The sequence below is a fragment of the Salmo salar genome, chromosome 02, assembly GCF_965601325.2.
Source record: "Salmo salar chromosome 02, fSalSal1, whole genome shotgun sequence".
Lineage (NCBI taxonomy): Eukaryota > Metazoa > Chordata > Actinopteri > Salmoniformes > Salmonidae > Salmo > Salmo salar.
This window is the reverse complement of record NC_138292.1, coordinates 93,176,367-93,192,389: the sequence shown is the minus strand read 5'-3', so window position 1 is coordinate 93,192,389 and position 16,023 is coordinate 93,176,367. Positions and strand designations below refer to the sequence as shown.

The following is a 16,023-nucleotide window of genomic DNA, read 5'->3' as shown; positions in this document are numbered from 1 at the left end:
GATGAATTCTAGAATATACTATATAGCCTAGAAACCTGGTTAAACTGTCATTATGACATCATGGATGGCCAGTCTTTGTATTCATAGTGTAGTGAATTCAGGTGGTAGCCCTGAGCTGGACTCAAACCTGGGTCCACTGACTGTCAAGCCAACACCTTATAACTGTTACGCCAAGATTTCTGAACTTCTTGACGAGGTCCCTATGGGAGTGGTTACACTTCTCCTTCCCCCATCCCTCAGCTGTTTACCAAACCAAGCCTCTGGGCAGCCATTTAGTTGCTGTTTAAATACCAGGTTGTCCCTTTAAAAAAGCCACACAACAATCAACCAATCTGCAGTTCAAACAATAACAAAGCTGTAATTCCCCCACTGTTTTGGTAATAAGATGATGGATGGGGCTGGAGAAATGTAACTATTCTCTAATTCATAGACAGACCTATGGATGCAAGGACTGACCATCCATGATATCAACATTATAGTTTTAACCATGTTGAGGCTATACAGTGTTGATTTACATTATTTCTAAACATTGGAGTAAAAAAAATCTTATTTGGGGTTCTGATGGGGTACAACAGTTGAACTAAACTCATGAGGCATGTGTTATATTCTTCAAGAATCAATGGCTATAAATAAATTATTTAAAAGTCACAATATGGATGTAGCTATTGGATATTTCCCCTTTAACACCACACATCAGTTCAACAACTGCAGAGTTTGTGCCTCTGTTTTTAAGACAGTACTTACTAGTGTTTATCAGGGCCCGTTCATCGTTAGAACCATTGGATGCCTTAACATGCCTTTGGGAAACCGGGCCCAGATATCCAGTTTCCTCCTCTTCTTCGATGTGACAGTCATCTCCCCCTCCTCTTCCACTCCATAAACTGCATCTTCCTCCTCTTCTTTTACTGTAACATCTTTCTCTTCTTCTTTCACTGTAACAGCCTCACCCTCCACTTGTTTTTGCATTGTAACATCTTTCTCTTCCCCCTCCTCTTTGACGAGAGTTTCTTTCTCCGTCCAGCAGACCTCCTCTTTAACAGGAGGAGAGTAGCTCAGTGACCGCATGGTCGGAGATGTTAGCTAGGCTAATGCTAACTTAACCAGCCCGCTAGCTGAATAATAACAACAACACCGTAAATATGAAATTAAAACGGATAACTAACTAGAAAACAGAAGTGGGTTTAAAACAAAGTGGCTAAGATACACGAACGCGTCTAAAGAGCTTTATTGGTTCGGCTATTTTGTCTAGCAAGCTACCGAGGTGGCTGAATAACTGTTGCTGCTGTTGAAAGAAGCGTTCCGTCCACTACATTATACGTCACACTAACATCATTACCTTAAATTCCCACACCGCCATCTGCTGACTGGAGTGGGTAACGCAGTTGAGTAAAATGTATATTATAATGTTCAGACAAAAAGTTAAAGGTAGGAACTTCCTGAATTGGAATTACCCCTCTACACATGTACTGCACTGGAATTATCCCATTGGCTGGCAGAAACGTGCAGTTTCGTTTTTATTGGGCCATCAAAGCTGTGTCAGGGATTTTTGTGATTGGTTCCATTTCAGTCACATGTGCATAAGGGAGAGGTGGCGTCTGATGTCTGCAGGTCAATGCAGCTGAGAAATATGATCCTTGTAACTATTCTCTGTGAATATCAGCAGTGGGAATGATTGTGAAATATGATCCTTGTAATTATTCTCCTTGAATATCAGCAGTGGGAATGATTGTGAAATATGATCCTTGTAATTATTCTCTGTGAATATCAGCAGTGGGAATGATTGTGAAATATGATCCTTGTAATTATTCTCTGTGAATATCAGCAGTGGGAATGATTGTGAAATATGATCCTTGTAATTATTCTCTGTGAATATCAGCAGTGGTAATGATTGTGAAATATGATCCTTGTAACTATTCTCTGTGAATATCAGCAGTGGTAATGATTGTGAAATATGATCCTTGTAACTATTCTCTGTGAATATCAGCAGTGGGAATGATTGTGAAATATGATCCTTGTAATTATTCTCTGTGAATATCAGCAGTGGTAATGATTGTGAAATATTTAGTTCATTTCATCAGAGCGACATGATAATTAATGATTTCTGAACAACCATTTTTTATTTAATGTCTATTAAGAATATCTGATCAACTTTATTTCACTTGGTGATGTTTCATTATAGAGAACAAAACATGACAATACATGACATCCACAGTGGTGATGTTTCATTATAGAGAACATAACATGACAATACATGACATCTACAGTGGTGATGTTTCATTATAGAGAACATGACAATACATGACATCTACAGTGGTGATGTTTCATTATAGAGAACATAACATGACAATACATGACATCTACAGTGGTGATGTTTCATTATAGAGAACATAACAATACATGACATCTACAGTGGTGATGTTTCATTATAGAGAACATAACATGACAATACATGACATCTACAGTGGTGATGTTTCATTATAGAGAACATAACATGACAATATATGACATCTACAGTGGTGATGTTTCATTATAGAGAACATAACATGACAATACATGACATCTACAGTGGTGATGTTTCATTATAGAGAACATGACATAACAATACATGACATCTACAGTGGTGATGTTTCATTATAGAGAACATAACATGACAATATATGACATCTACAGTGGTGATGTTTCATTATAGAGAACATAACATGACAATACATGACATCTACAGTGGTGATGTTTCATTATAGAGAACATGACAATACATGACATCTACAGTGGTGATGTTTCATTATAGAGAACATAACATGACAATACATGACATCTACAGTGGTGATGTTTCATTATAGAGAACATGACAATACATGACATCTACAGTGGTGATGTTTCATTATAGAGAACATAACATGACAATATATGACATCTACAGTGGTGATGTTTCATTATAGAGAACATAACATAACAATACATGACATCTACAGTGGTGATGTTTCATTATAGAGAACATGACAATACATGACATCTACAGTGGTGATGTTTCATTATAGAGAACATGACAATACATGACATCTAAGTAGCTGAATATGATTATGGACTAACAGTTTGAAGGACACAACTCATGTTGTTCTGGTTAAACAGTGGGGATTTTTTTTACAATTAGGAAATAATATGTCATGTTTTACTTGTACCTCAGCCAGCATTGTGAATGGTTAGGAAATAATATGTCATGTTTTACTCGTACCTCAGCCAGCATTGTGAATGGTTAGGAAATAATATGTCATGTTTTACTCGTACCTCAGCCAGCATTGTGAATGGTTAGGAAATAATATGTCATGTTTTACTCGTACCTCAGCCAGCATTGTGAATGGTTAGGAAATAATATGTCATGTTTTACTCGTACCTCAGCCAGCATTGTGAATGGTTAGGAAATAATATGTCATGTTTTACTCGTACCTCAGCCAGCATTGTGAATGGTTAGGAAATAATATGTCATGTTTTACTCGTACCTCAGCCAGCATTGTGAATGGTTAGGAAATAATATGTCATGTTTTACTCGTACCTCAGCCAGCATTGTGAATGGTTAGGAAATAATATGTCATGTTTTACTCGTACCTCAGCCAGCATTGTGAATGGTTAGGAAATAATATGTCATGTTTTACTCGTACCTCAGCCAGCATTGTGAATGGTGTCTGATGCAGTGACATACTAGACCATGGCAGTAAATCTAATACTTAGGTGTTTTTAGTCATGCATGAAAGGTCTGGGGTGGTTCTGTGGTTATAAGTTACTGACCTTGGAATACATTTCTGGCCATGCTGGCAGGGTCTGAATCAAACCCAATGTCCACCTGGTACACTGACAGGGTTTGAATCAAACCCAATGTCCACCTGGTACACTGGCAGGGTCTGAATCAAACCCAATGTCCACCTGGTACACTGACAGGGTCTGAATCAACCCAATGTCCACCTGGTACACTGACAGGGTCTGAATCAAACCCAATGTCCACCTGGTACACTGGCAGGGTCTGAATCAAACCCAATGTCCACCTGGTACAATGACAGGGTCTGAATCAAACCCAATGTCCACCTGGTACACTGACAGGGTCTGAATCAACCCAATGTCCACCTGGTACTCTGACAGGGTCTGAATCAACCCAATGTCCATCTGGTACTCTGACAGGGTCTGAATCAAACCCAATGTCCACCTGGTACACTGACAGGGTCTGAATCAACCCAATGTCCACCTGGTACTCTGACAGGGTCTGAATCAAACCCAATGTCCACCTGGTACACTGACAGGGTCTGAATCAACCCAATGTCCACCTGGTACACTGGCAGGGTCTGAATCAACCCAATGTTAAGGGGAGGAAAGATTGGTCAAGAGGGTGATGATTATTGTTGTTCTACTGCCTGATTGTTATGCAACATCACTGTTTACAAAAGCTTTGTTAAAGAACAAGTTGTTGTTTGTGTCGCACTGCTTTGCTTTATCTTGGCCAGGTCGCAGATGTAAATGAGAACTTGTTCTCAACTGGCCACCTGGTTAGATAAAGGTGAATTTGTTTTAAAAAAAAAAAGTAATATTTTTTACAACATTAACAATGTCTACACTGTATTTCTGATCAATTTTATTATTATTTTAATGGATGAAAAATGTGCTTTCTTTAAAAAACAAGGACATTTCTAAGTGACCCCAAACTTTTGAATGGTAGTATACATCTACATGATGTATTGTTACACCATGTAGGAGCAGTATAGACCTAGTCTGTTCATTATATACATCTACATGCTGTATTGTTACACCACGTAGGAGCAGTATAGACCTAGTCTGTTCATTATATACATCTACATGATGTATTGTTACACCATGTAGGAGCAGTATAGACCTAGTCTGTTCATTATATACATCTACATGATGTATTCTTACACCATGTAGGAGCAGTATAGACCTACAGTAGCTGGCTACTTATTTATATGTTGTTTGACTAAATGAAACTGCCTTAAATGTGCTGTGGTAAACATGTTTTATTCTCACTAATCAACCAACACATCCCTGTCTTTGTATGTCTCAATATAATAGTATTATTTAATTAAATCCATGTAAAATAATCTTTGTCTGAAAATAAAATGTGATCCTCAACTGCGTTTCCCTCCAGTCAGCAGACGGCGATGTGCGTCTTTCAGGCGATGCTGCAGCGTGACGTATAATCTAGTGGACGGTTCTTCATAAACAGCTCGTCAACCACCTCGGTAGCTTGCTAGCCAACATAGCCGAAAGATTCAAGCTATTTATACGCTTTCGGTCTATATTACCTACTGTGTTTTAGACACACTTCTGTCGTATCTACTTGTTAACCTATTTAATTTAATATTGCATTCTTTTTTATTAGTCAGCTATAGTAGCTGGCTGGTTAAGTTAGCATTAGCCTAGTCGCTAATGATAGCTAGCTAGCTAACATCCCCGAACATGAGCTCCCTAAACTACTCCCCTCCTGTTAAAGAAGAGGAGGTCTGCTGGACGGAGAAAGAAGCTCTGGGGCTGAACATTGTCGTGAAAGAGGAGAAGGAAGAGGAGGATGTTACAGTAAAACAAGAAGTAGAGGGTGAGGTTGTTACAGTGAAAGATGAAGAGAAAGACGTTTCAGTTAAACAAGAGGAAGAAGAGGATGATGCTATTTTTGGAGTGAAGAAGGAAGGAGAGATTACTGTCACATTGAAAGATGAAGAGGAGGAGACAGGAGATCTGAGTAACACCAGTAAGTACCGCCTTCAATTAGTTTTTAACTTTGGATATTCGGAGTTGGCTCGTCAATACCTCTTCAACGGAGGGCCCTGGGATGATGACTGATATGTCTAGAATCAGGACGTAGAGAACAAGCTAAGCCTTGTTTTCTCCGTTCCGTTTCCAAAAAGTGACTTGACATATATATTTGAGGAGGGTCTATCTGCTGACCGCAGACTGGGGGGCCACGGCATGTAGTGATTTTAATGTAGTGATGTTTTACTACACACCGTTCCCCCCAATAGAGCCATGTGAGAGTTGGGTTGGCTACACCAAAGATTATGGATATACTGACAAGATGTCTCTCCGTCCTGACAAGGGGAGTCGTTGTCCACAAAGCTGCACTGTGGGTTGTCTATCTCCCACCTATCCTGTCTTTGGATTGGTGGATACATCTTATTATTGTAATCTATTGTTTATATTCTATGAGGGTTGTTGTCGTCAACCGCCTGTATTCAATGGAGAGAGATGCTAAGCTACTAGCATGAATATGCATAGCGATCTGGAGACAACTCCAATAGTGTTTTTATCAAAGTTGTCGGTATGACACATGTCCACGTAACAACTTAATCATTACGAAACTTCTGTTAGATCAAGTAAACCTCACGTAGCAAATAAGCCATTCATTTTGTTGTTGACCAAATTCAACACTTTCCACATTGGGTTGATAATTGTTTCCACTTGGATACAGCCAACTGTAACCTACTGGCATGACCTAGAGAGTTACAACCTACTGAAACCTACTGGCATGACCTAGAGAGATACAACCTACTGTAACCTACTGGCATGACCTAGAGAGTTACAACCTACTGTAGCCTACTGGCATGACCTGGAGAGTTACAACCTACTGTAACCTACTGGCATGACCTAGAGAGTTACAACCTACTGTAACCTACTGGCATGACCTAGAGATATACAACCTACTGTAACCTACTGGCATGACCTAGAGAGATACAACCTACTGTAACCTACTGGCATGACCTACAGAGATACAACCTACTGTAACCTACTGGCATGACCTAGAGAGATACAACCAACTGTAACCTACTGGCATGACCTAGAGAGGTACAACCTACTCTAACCTACTGGCATGACCTAGAGAGGTACAACCTACTGTAACCTACTGGCATGACCTAGAGAGTTACAACCTACTGTAGCCTACTGGCATGACCTAGAGAGGTACAACCTACTGTAGTCTACTGACATGACCTAGAGAGATACAACCTACTGTAACCTACTGGCATGACCTAGAGAGTTACAACCTACTGTAGCCTACTGGCATGACCTAGAGAGGTACAACCTACTGTAGCCTACTGGCATGACCTAGAGAGATACAACCTACTGTAACCTACTGGCATGACCTAGAGAGTTACAACCTACTGTAGCCTACGGCATGACCTAGAGAGGTACAACCTACTGTAACCTACTGGCATGACCTAGAGAGTTACAACCTACTGTAACCTACTGGCATGACCTAGAGATGTACAACCTACTGTAACCTACTGGCATGACCTAGAGAGATACAACCTACTGTAACCTACTGGCATGACCTAGAGAGGTTCAACCTACTGTAACCTACTGGCATGACCTAGAGAGGTTCAACCTACTGTAACCTACTGGCATGACCTAGAGAGTTACAACCTACTGTAACCTACTGGCTTGACCTAGAGAGTTACAACCTACTGTAACCTACTGGCATGACCTAGAGAGATACAACCTATTGTGTTTTTTCTACCAATTGATTGGTTGAAATTTTATGACGTGTATTTGTTCATATAGACACACCCCATGTGTTTAATAAAATCAACTGTATGTGCAGAACTTAAATTGAACTGATGCTTCAAGCGTTTGATTAAATAATTAACACACACAAATGACTTGAGGAAGCCAGAGGTCAATATAACCAGAAGAAAATAACCAATTCCCCACCTGCTGCTGGCCTTCGTTAATTCTGACGTTATGCTCCTGAAGTTTCCGGTAAAATAGGCAAACTTTTTCCCTTTCCGTTTGAAGTGCCAATTTATCTTACCATTTCTACCGATCTGCGTGCCAGTTATGAACGAGTTACAACACCTGTTTGGCTCCGCCACTTCCTGGGTCGGTGAAGTGAGGTATTACATTTAAGGATTAAATCATTTAAGAAATATATCCGAGTCTCACGCACTTCACCTGTGGAATGCGGGGCTTCCAGCGAGGTGTGGATTTAATAGTATGTTGTACCTAGTTTCCCTCCTTCAGGGAACAGTAGTTATAGTCATAACGTGTGGATTTAATTTTATGTTGTACCTAGTTCCCCTCCTTCAGGGAACAGTAGTTATAGTCATAACGTTAAGCTTGTCATATGATAAACTTTAACTTAAATACTGGATCTTGCTGTCGGACAGTTTTTTTTTTGTATTCAGATCTCTGAAATGCTCTCTAACTACGTAACATTTATTGTCTCCTTATGTTACGCTGGGAAAACAGTTTTCATGGGCACAGAAATCCTAAATCATTTCAGTTTACTAAATCCAATGGTTCTAACCGAGAGTCACCTTAACTTTATTGACAACTCCCAAATGGATACTGTCATTAATGCGGTTCTTAAATAATTACACATAATACTTAATACTGTAGCTGTTTAGTTACAGTCACATGTTCAACTATCATCAGCTGATCAAGGAAATCATTTTCTGCATGCCAGTCAAATGCTCCACGTTGGATCCATCATCCCAAACAAATCGATATTTATAATGTGTTATTGTCTACTTGATTTACAGTAGGGTCTCGTTAGTCCGTTTGGAGACAGAGATACTTAGCTCATAATGTGTAGAGAACTGTTCCTTGATGGATAGGCTATTGTACAACACACAGAGATATTTTCCTTCATTCAGGACATTTAGAATGACAACACATTACAGAGTAGCCTAGTGGGATTATTCACAAAATGATCTGGTGATCAGGTTATGAAATGTCATGACAAAGACATTTTAGTCTCCTTGTTTCACCTGAAATATTAAATGATTTATAGTCCTAGGTCTATGTTGTTGTTAGGTGAAGTTATGGGTCCTACAGTAGGTCTATGTTATAGTTAGGTGAGATTATAGACCATTTTGGCATACACTTAGTGGACAAAATCTCATTGTCAGGCTGATGTCAGGCTGATGGGAAAACTAGCCAATGATCATTTTACTGGTTGAAGTCGTTTTTAAATATAAAGTAGTACATTTTCGACAATAACACAAACATTATATTAAATCAGGACATTCAAACGAGCCTTACAATTATAATCCAAAGTAGTGTCAAATGATGATAATAATAATCATAATCAACCTGGAAATGGAGGCTTTATTTGCTGTCAGCCTATGAGAACTCCCCTGAGTTTCCCCCACGGTGGTGAATTAGTGAATAGACACAGAGCTTAATGTGAGTTTCCTTGAGTAGCACTCCTGATCTAGTGCTGTAATATTCAGAATACATTGTGAAAACTAATCTTTGCTCACCATTTTTTTAATATATATTTTTTTTAACCCTTTTTTTCTCCCCAATTGGTACTTACAGTCTTGTCTCATCGCTGCAACTCCCATACGGACTCTGGAGAGGCGAAGGTTGAGAGCCATGCGTCCTCTGAAACACAACCCAACCTAGCCGCGCTGCTTCTTGACAAAATGTCCATCCAACCCGGAAGCCAGCAGCACCAATGTGTCGGAGGAAACACCGTACACCTGGCGACCTGGTCAGTGTGCACTGCGCCCGGCCCGCCACATGAGTCGCTAGTGCGCGATGAGACAAGGATATCCCTGCCGGCCAAACCCTCCCCTAACCCGGACGACGGTGGGCCAATTGTGCGTCGCCCCATGGGCCTCCCGGTCGCGGCCGGCTGCAACAGAGCTTGGACTCGAACCCAGAATCTCTAATGGCACAGCTTAGGCCACTTGCTCACCATTTTTGCTCCAGGCAGATATACTACATCCATAACTAGCGGTTTCTGCATTAGCAGGGAGGTGTTTCTGCAATCAAATTGTGTGCATCGCCCTTGTCGCAATTTTAGCAAACACAGAAAGTTGCCTATATTTGAGAACAAAAGTCGCCTGGCACACTGCTTAGGAGTTCAACACCTTTTACTTATTTGTAGTTACTACTAATGTGAAAACAAGACTAAATATGACTATTGTTGCTCACTTGACTGTCTTAAGACAATTGTCAAGTAATTTTAACATTCATTACAGACGTCAATTGTTGTAGAGTATCATGGCTACGCTGTTGGCATCACCTTTTTCAGTGGATTTCTGCTGTTGTGAGCCTTTAACTATCTGTCTGACTTGTTCACACAGGAGAGAGACGTGACTATCATGGATCCTCTGGGGAGCCTCAACATCATGACGCTAACGAGTCAGAGAAGAGTCTGTCCAGATTCTATCACCTCAAGAAACACCAGCAGAGACCCACAGGGAAGAAATCTATCTGTTGCTCTGACAGTGGAAAACATTGCAAATCTTCATCAGAACTTAAAATACACCAGCGAACACACACAGGAGAGAAATCTCACCACTGTTTTGATTGTAGGAAGAGTTACTCAAGTTTCAAAGCACTAAAAGTACACCTGAGAATTCACACTGGAGAGAAACCGTACAGCTGTACTCAATGTGGGAAGACTTTTACTCAGTCAAGCAACCTGTTATCACACCAGAGAACACACACAGGAGAGAAACCTTATAGCTGTGATCAATGTGGGAAGACTTATATTTCATCTTGCCATCTGAGTAGACACCAGCGAGTACACACAGGAGAGAAACCTTATAGCTGTAATCAATGTGGGAAGAGTTTTACTCGGCCAGACAGCCTGATATTACACCAGAGAACACACACAGGAGAGAAACAATATAGCTGTGATCAATGTGGGAAGAGTTTTGCTGCATCTGGCTCTCTGACTCTACACCAGAAAACACACACAGGAGAGAAATCTTTCCACTGTTCAGATTGTGGAAAAATATTCTCAACTTCACAGAATATGAAGAAGCACCAGAAAACACACACAGGAGAGAAACTTTATAGCTGTAATCAATGTTGGAAGAGTTTTACTCGGTCAGAGGCCTGATATTACACCAGAGAACACACACAGGAGAGAAACCTTATACCTGTAACCAATGTGGGAATAGTTTTTCTACATCTAGCTATCTCACTATACACCAGAGAACACACACAGGAGAGAAACCTTATAGCTGTAACCAATGTGGGAATATTTTTTCTACATCTAGCTATCTCACTAAACACCAGAGAACTCATACAGGAGAGAAACCATATAGCTGTACTCAATGTGGGAAGAGTTTTTCTACATCTAGCTATCTCACTATACACCAGAGAACACACACAGGAGAGAAACCATATAATTTTTTCTACATCTAGCTATCTCACTAAACACCAGAGAACTCATACAGGAGAGAAACCATATAGCTGTACTCAATGTGGGAAGAGTTTTTCTACATCTAGCTATCTCACTATACACCAGAGAACACACACAGGAGAGAAACCATATAGCTGTACTCAATGTGGGAAGAGTTTTTCTACGTCTAGCTATCTCACTATACACCAGAGAACACACACAGGAGAGAAACGATATAGCTGTAGTCAATGTGGGACAAGATTTTCTTGGCTAACCAGCCTAGTATCACATCAGAGAACACACACAGGAGAGAAATCTCCTAGCTGTGATCAATGTGGGAAGAGATACTCTGATAAAAGATTTCTGATTAAACATCAGAAAATACATGAAGGAGTTGTTTCATGATATCAATGAAATAATGTCACAATGTAGAATGTTTTAACATTGTAGTAGGAGTATTTTAATGATGTCACAATGTAGAACCCTCAATATTTGCCCCCTGTTCTATTGATTTTAGTTTCAGGGGGACAATCCAGGCTCAGAAATGTAAGAGTTACTATTTATGTGATTTAACAAAAAGTGACTAACAAAAAAATAGCTGTGTTACACTTACCACGTTGGTGACACACTTGAATCAAAATGCAACACTTCAAAATGTAGCTAGCTGCTTTCTACAAATTGTCCTCTAACCAGTGATGTACACATTATTCCCAGATTCCGTGTGCTTTTTGAGCTGTTCGTTTTAATAGGACGTGCAACTTCATCTCCCTCCTGTCACACAAATGATTTTAGCATGATATTGATGAATAAGTGTTGTGTTCCTTTGTTTAGCGACCCCTACATTTAAATGCATCACTCCAAAATGTAGCTGACTGTCTTCTGCAGGTAGTCCTCTAACCAGTGAGGTGAAATATATCTCCCATTTTCATGTGTTTTTGTTTAGTTGTTAGTTTCAACATCACGTACAACCTGATTTCCTCCCTAATGGATATCAGTGATTTATTGCTACTTGTCAAAACAACAGCGTTTCTGCTGCTTGTGCAGTTTATAAGCTACTTGTTTAAAAAAATACAAGTAATATGATTATTGTGGCAGATGTTTGTGTATATAGCACATGTTATGTTTAGGTTTTCAATATATCCCAAACTGTTTCTGCATATTGGTTATTGATTAGGACACGTTAAAACTGTGTTTTGACGTTGGGGATCTCCCATCTAGCAACATGTCATTGAAAAGACGTTGAAAATATGACTATGCAACCAAATATTTCATATTTACATTTCATGATCAGATTTAGTAATGATAATTATTTATGTAACCAACTGACAATTTTTCGGTACAATTATATTGACATTGTTATCCTGCTTTTAGAATATCAGGGTTCATTCTCAGATGTGCCAAACCAAATGTACTAGAGCATGACATTGGGGACTGGGCCCCGTTCCAACAACATGCCTATCTAGTGAACCCTGAGAAGAGAGAGAAGCTCCGCAGTGAGGTGGAAAGTTACTACGGATATTGCCGGAGTTTCCTCTTGAAATCAGACATGTCCGTGGTAAGGTCAACTTGGTTGCTGATTGTCTCAAGGGTGGGCAGTCAAAAAGTTTTGTGTTTTGCATTTAGCCAGTCCGTTGCCATTTATTTTGACTGCACGTTTTTCCGTATTGGAGATGAGTTTTGTTTAGGCTCGTTCCAAGGGGATGAGAGTTCTAGAAGCTAGAAGGGTTTTTCTTTTGTTTTCCTCTTCTTGGGCAGATTTAGTGGGTCTCATGGTGGGTGTCTTTTAGGTCCCAGTTGTTGTTACTAGTCAACTTCCAGTGGACACTGTGAGAGCAAAACTGCAAGATTGTTATAATACTTTTATTGCATCAAATGGTTGTTTTATGCAACAGAATAGAGGGTTCTTTGAACTATTGTGTCTGTGTTCTACTGAGGATGGGCCTCTGGGAGAAAACACTGTCAGGAGATTTACAATGTATTTTGGGTGATAAAACCTAAAGAGACCGCATTCCAGAGCATGAGTTAATGTTTCTGTTCTATATGGTACCAGGGAGAGATGACCTCAGGGCCAGACCCTGGTCTCTACACAAAAAACTGTTTTTACAGCAGATACTGTCTGCTGAGAATTATAAGTATCTTTCATACAAATCTTAACCTTGTGACCCGTTCTATACATCTATTGTTCGTCATGTAGATTGAAAGGGGTGTATCTTGGCTGTAAAAGACCTTTGTACTTTTGTCTCGGGGCTCTCAACGAATCATCTGGGGGTGATTGTTCGACCAGCCATCATTATCGTAGGGCACCCAATTGATTGACTTTATATGTGTGTTGTATTGACCTGCTCCCTTATAAGTGAATAAAGATTTAGTTTAAGAATAACTCTGACTTGTGTGATAAGTTTGTCTCAATTAATATTAAAGAAATTCACCACATTTGACGATGGGGATGTGAATCTTCACTTGGTGACCGCTCCTGACGACCTGGGTAAATGGTGCACAAGGGACCCCTCTAACTTAGGATCTCAGGGAGACCACACTTCGGGAACAGAGCAGATGGACCCACCTTTGATCTGAGAGGCAGCGAGCCGAGTGGATACCATCAGTATAGTATATATAGTGGATACCATCAGTATAGTATATATAGTGGATACCATCAGTATAGTATATATAGTGAATACCATCAGTATAGTATATATAGTGGATACCGTCAGTATAGTATATATAGCGGATACCGTCAGTATAGTATATATAGCGGATACCGTCAGTATAGTATATATAGCGGATACCGTCAGTATAGTATATATAGCGGATACCGTCAGTATAGTATATATAGCGGATACCGTCAGTATAGTATATATAGCGGATACCGTCAGTATAGTATATATAGCGGATACCGTCAGTATAGTATATATAGCGGATACCGTCAGTATAGTGTATATAGCGGATACCGTCAGTATAGTGTATATAGCGGATACCGTCAGTATAGTGTATATAGCGGATACCGTCAGTATAGTGTATATAGCGGATACCGTCAGTATAGTATATATAGTGGATACCGTCAGTATAGTATATATAGTGGATACCATCAGTATAGTATATATAGTGGATACCATCAGTATAGTATATTTATATACCACATCTTGAACGTAGTTTTAAAAAAAGAGGTGAGCGAAACACGCAAAGTGGAGTTTTTAGAAAAGCCTCATAGGCTCTGAGTGTGTTTTTCTGTGGTGTAAACAGGGCCCAGTCAGTAGGCTCTGAGTGTGTATTCCTATGTGGAGGTGTAAACAGGGCTCAGTCAGGAGGCTCTGAGTGTGTATTCCTATGTGGAGGTGTAAACAGGGCCCAGTCAGGAGGCTCTGAGTGTGTATTCCTGTGTGGAGGTTTAAACAGGGCCCAGTCTGGAGGCTCTGAGTGTGTATTCCTGTGTGGAGGTGTAAACAGGGCCCAGTCTGGAGGCTCTGAGGCTGAGTCAGCTATCTGTGTGAACTGGATGAAAACTACAATCTGTGTTTACTAGTTAAGACCATTTGTGATATAGTATAAGATGGTACGGTGCACCTGGAATTATTTTAAACCTGGACACCATTTTAGAAGTATTGAAAGATGTAAATATATGAGTTTCATTATCCTAGGAACTAACCATTAGATAAATGTGAAAATATTCCTGCAGGTTAAAATATTGTTGAAAAACAACTAATTGATTAGGTATCTTTGGGAATAGCATTGTGTGACTGTGATATGAGAGTTGTGTGACTGTGATATGAGAGTTGTGGAAATGAGTCTTAATCTGATGTTTGGATAGTAACATAGAAATATGCTGAATCAGATGATTGAAATGTGGATAATAAGCGGGATGATATTTTAGAAGGCAGCGGAAGGTCTATAGTTCCTGGGAGGCTTGATTTTGCCGTGGTCTTCTGGGAGGTTAGAGAACCGTTGAGGATCCCATGGTCATTGTCCGGGAAACAAAAGTTTATTTTTTGTTCTGCTGGGAGTAAGTTTGGAGAGCTGCTTCGTAGCTGTGGAGAGTCCTTGAAAAAGAAAATGGAATGGTTGTTGAGAATTTCTTACGTTTTATATGGATTCTGTGAATATATGAAAATATGATGAATTGTATGTGTGTATAATGATTACTAGAGATTTGATGAAGTAATACTGGGAATATAATTAGACACAATTTAAACAACCCATATGTAGACGAACGTAGGTTTTGAGTTGGTATCTTTAATGGATCATTTGATAAAGATGAGGTTTAAGCATTATTAAACTGTCTACAAAGTCTGAGCAGTTGTCTCAGAAACTGATGGAAGTGTGTCCACTTTAGGGTAAGTTACCCTAACAATGTAACTATAAAACGCTTATTGGATTTTCTCCGTCCGGGTACTACATTTCAAATACATGTAAATCTACATTTGAAATGGGGGGGGGGGGGGGGGGGGGGGGGGTTCTTCCTGGTATGAGAGGAGTTGGGGGGGAGTTTAGTTAGTTAGTTAGTTAACGAAGCTAACATTAGCTAGTTCATTATCACAAAAGTGAGAACTGCTCTAGATTGGAAACTTACGTTAATGAGTGTAAAGCCATATTGTCTTTATGGAAACGATATACAATATATGGGAAAGAATATAGTTTAGGAAATAATCCAAACCTAGTTGTGCCTAGTTAGGACATAACGTTAGCTAGCTAGCTAATGGTACTGTACTGTAGCTCATACAACGCCGACGGTCAAACCCGGCTTTCTATTATTTACGTTCATTAACTATAGTAACGTTATGGAAGATATTCACAGAAAACCATCATTGTCTTCGTTATTCATTATTAGTATGTTATATTATTATAATAAATTATTTGGAGACATATTCAGAGCCAAACATCAACCCAACTTAACC

The 16,023-nt window shown here is 39.7% G+C and overlaps 1 protein-coding gene across 1 annotated transcript; it reads left to right on the top strand.

The window, feature by feature from the left end:
• The first annotated feature begins 5,214 nt into the window (after positions 1 to 5,214).
• On the top strand, positions 5,215 to 11,030 carry LOC145863072 (uncharacterized). Its single transcript, XM_082968313.1, has 2 exons — positions 5,215 to 5,746; positions 10,086 to 11,030. Exons 1-2 carry the CDS (start codon positions 5,458 to 5,460, stop codon positions 10,847 to 10,849), a joined length of 1,053 nt encoding a protein of 350 aa, XP_082824439.1. The 5' UTR covers positions 5,215 to 5,457; the 3' UTR covers positions 10,850 to 11,030.
• The last annotated feature ends 4,993 nt before the right edge of the window (positions 11,031 to 16,023 follow it).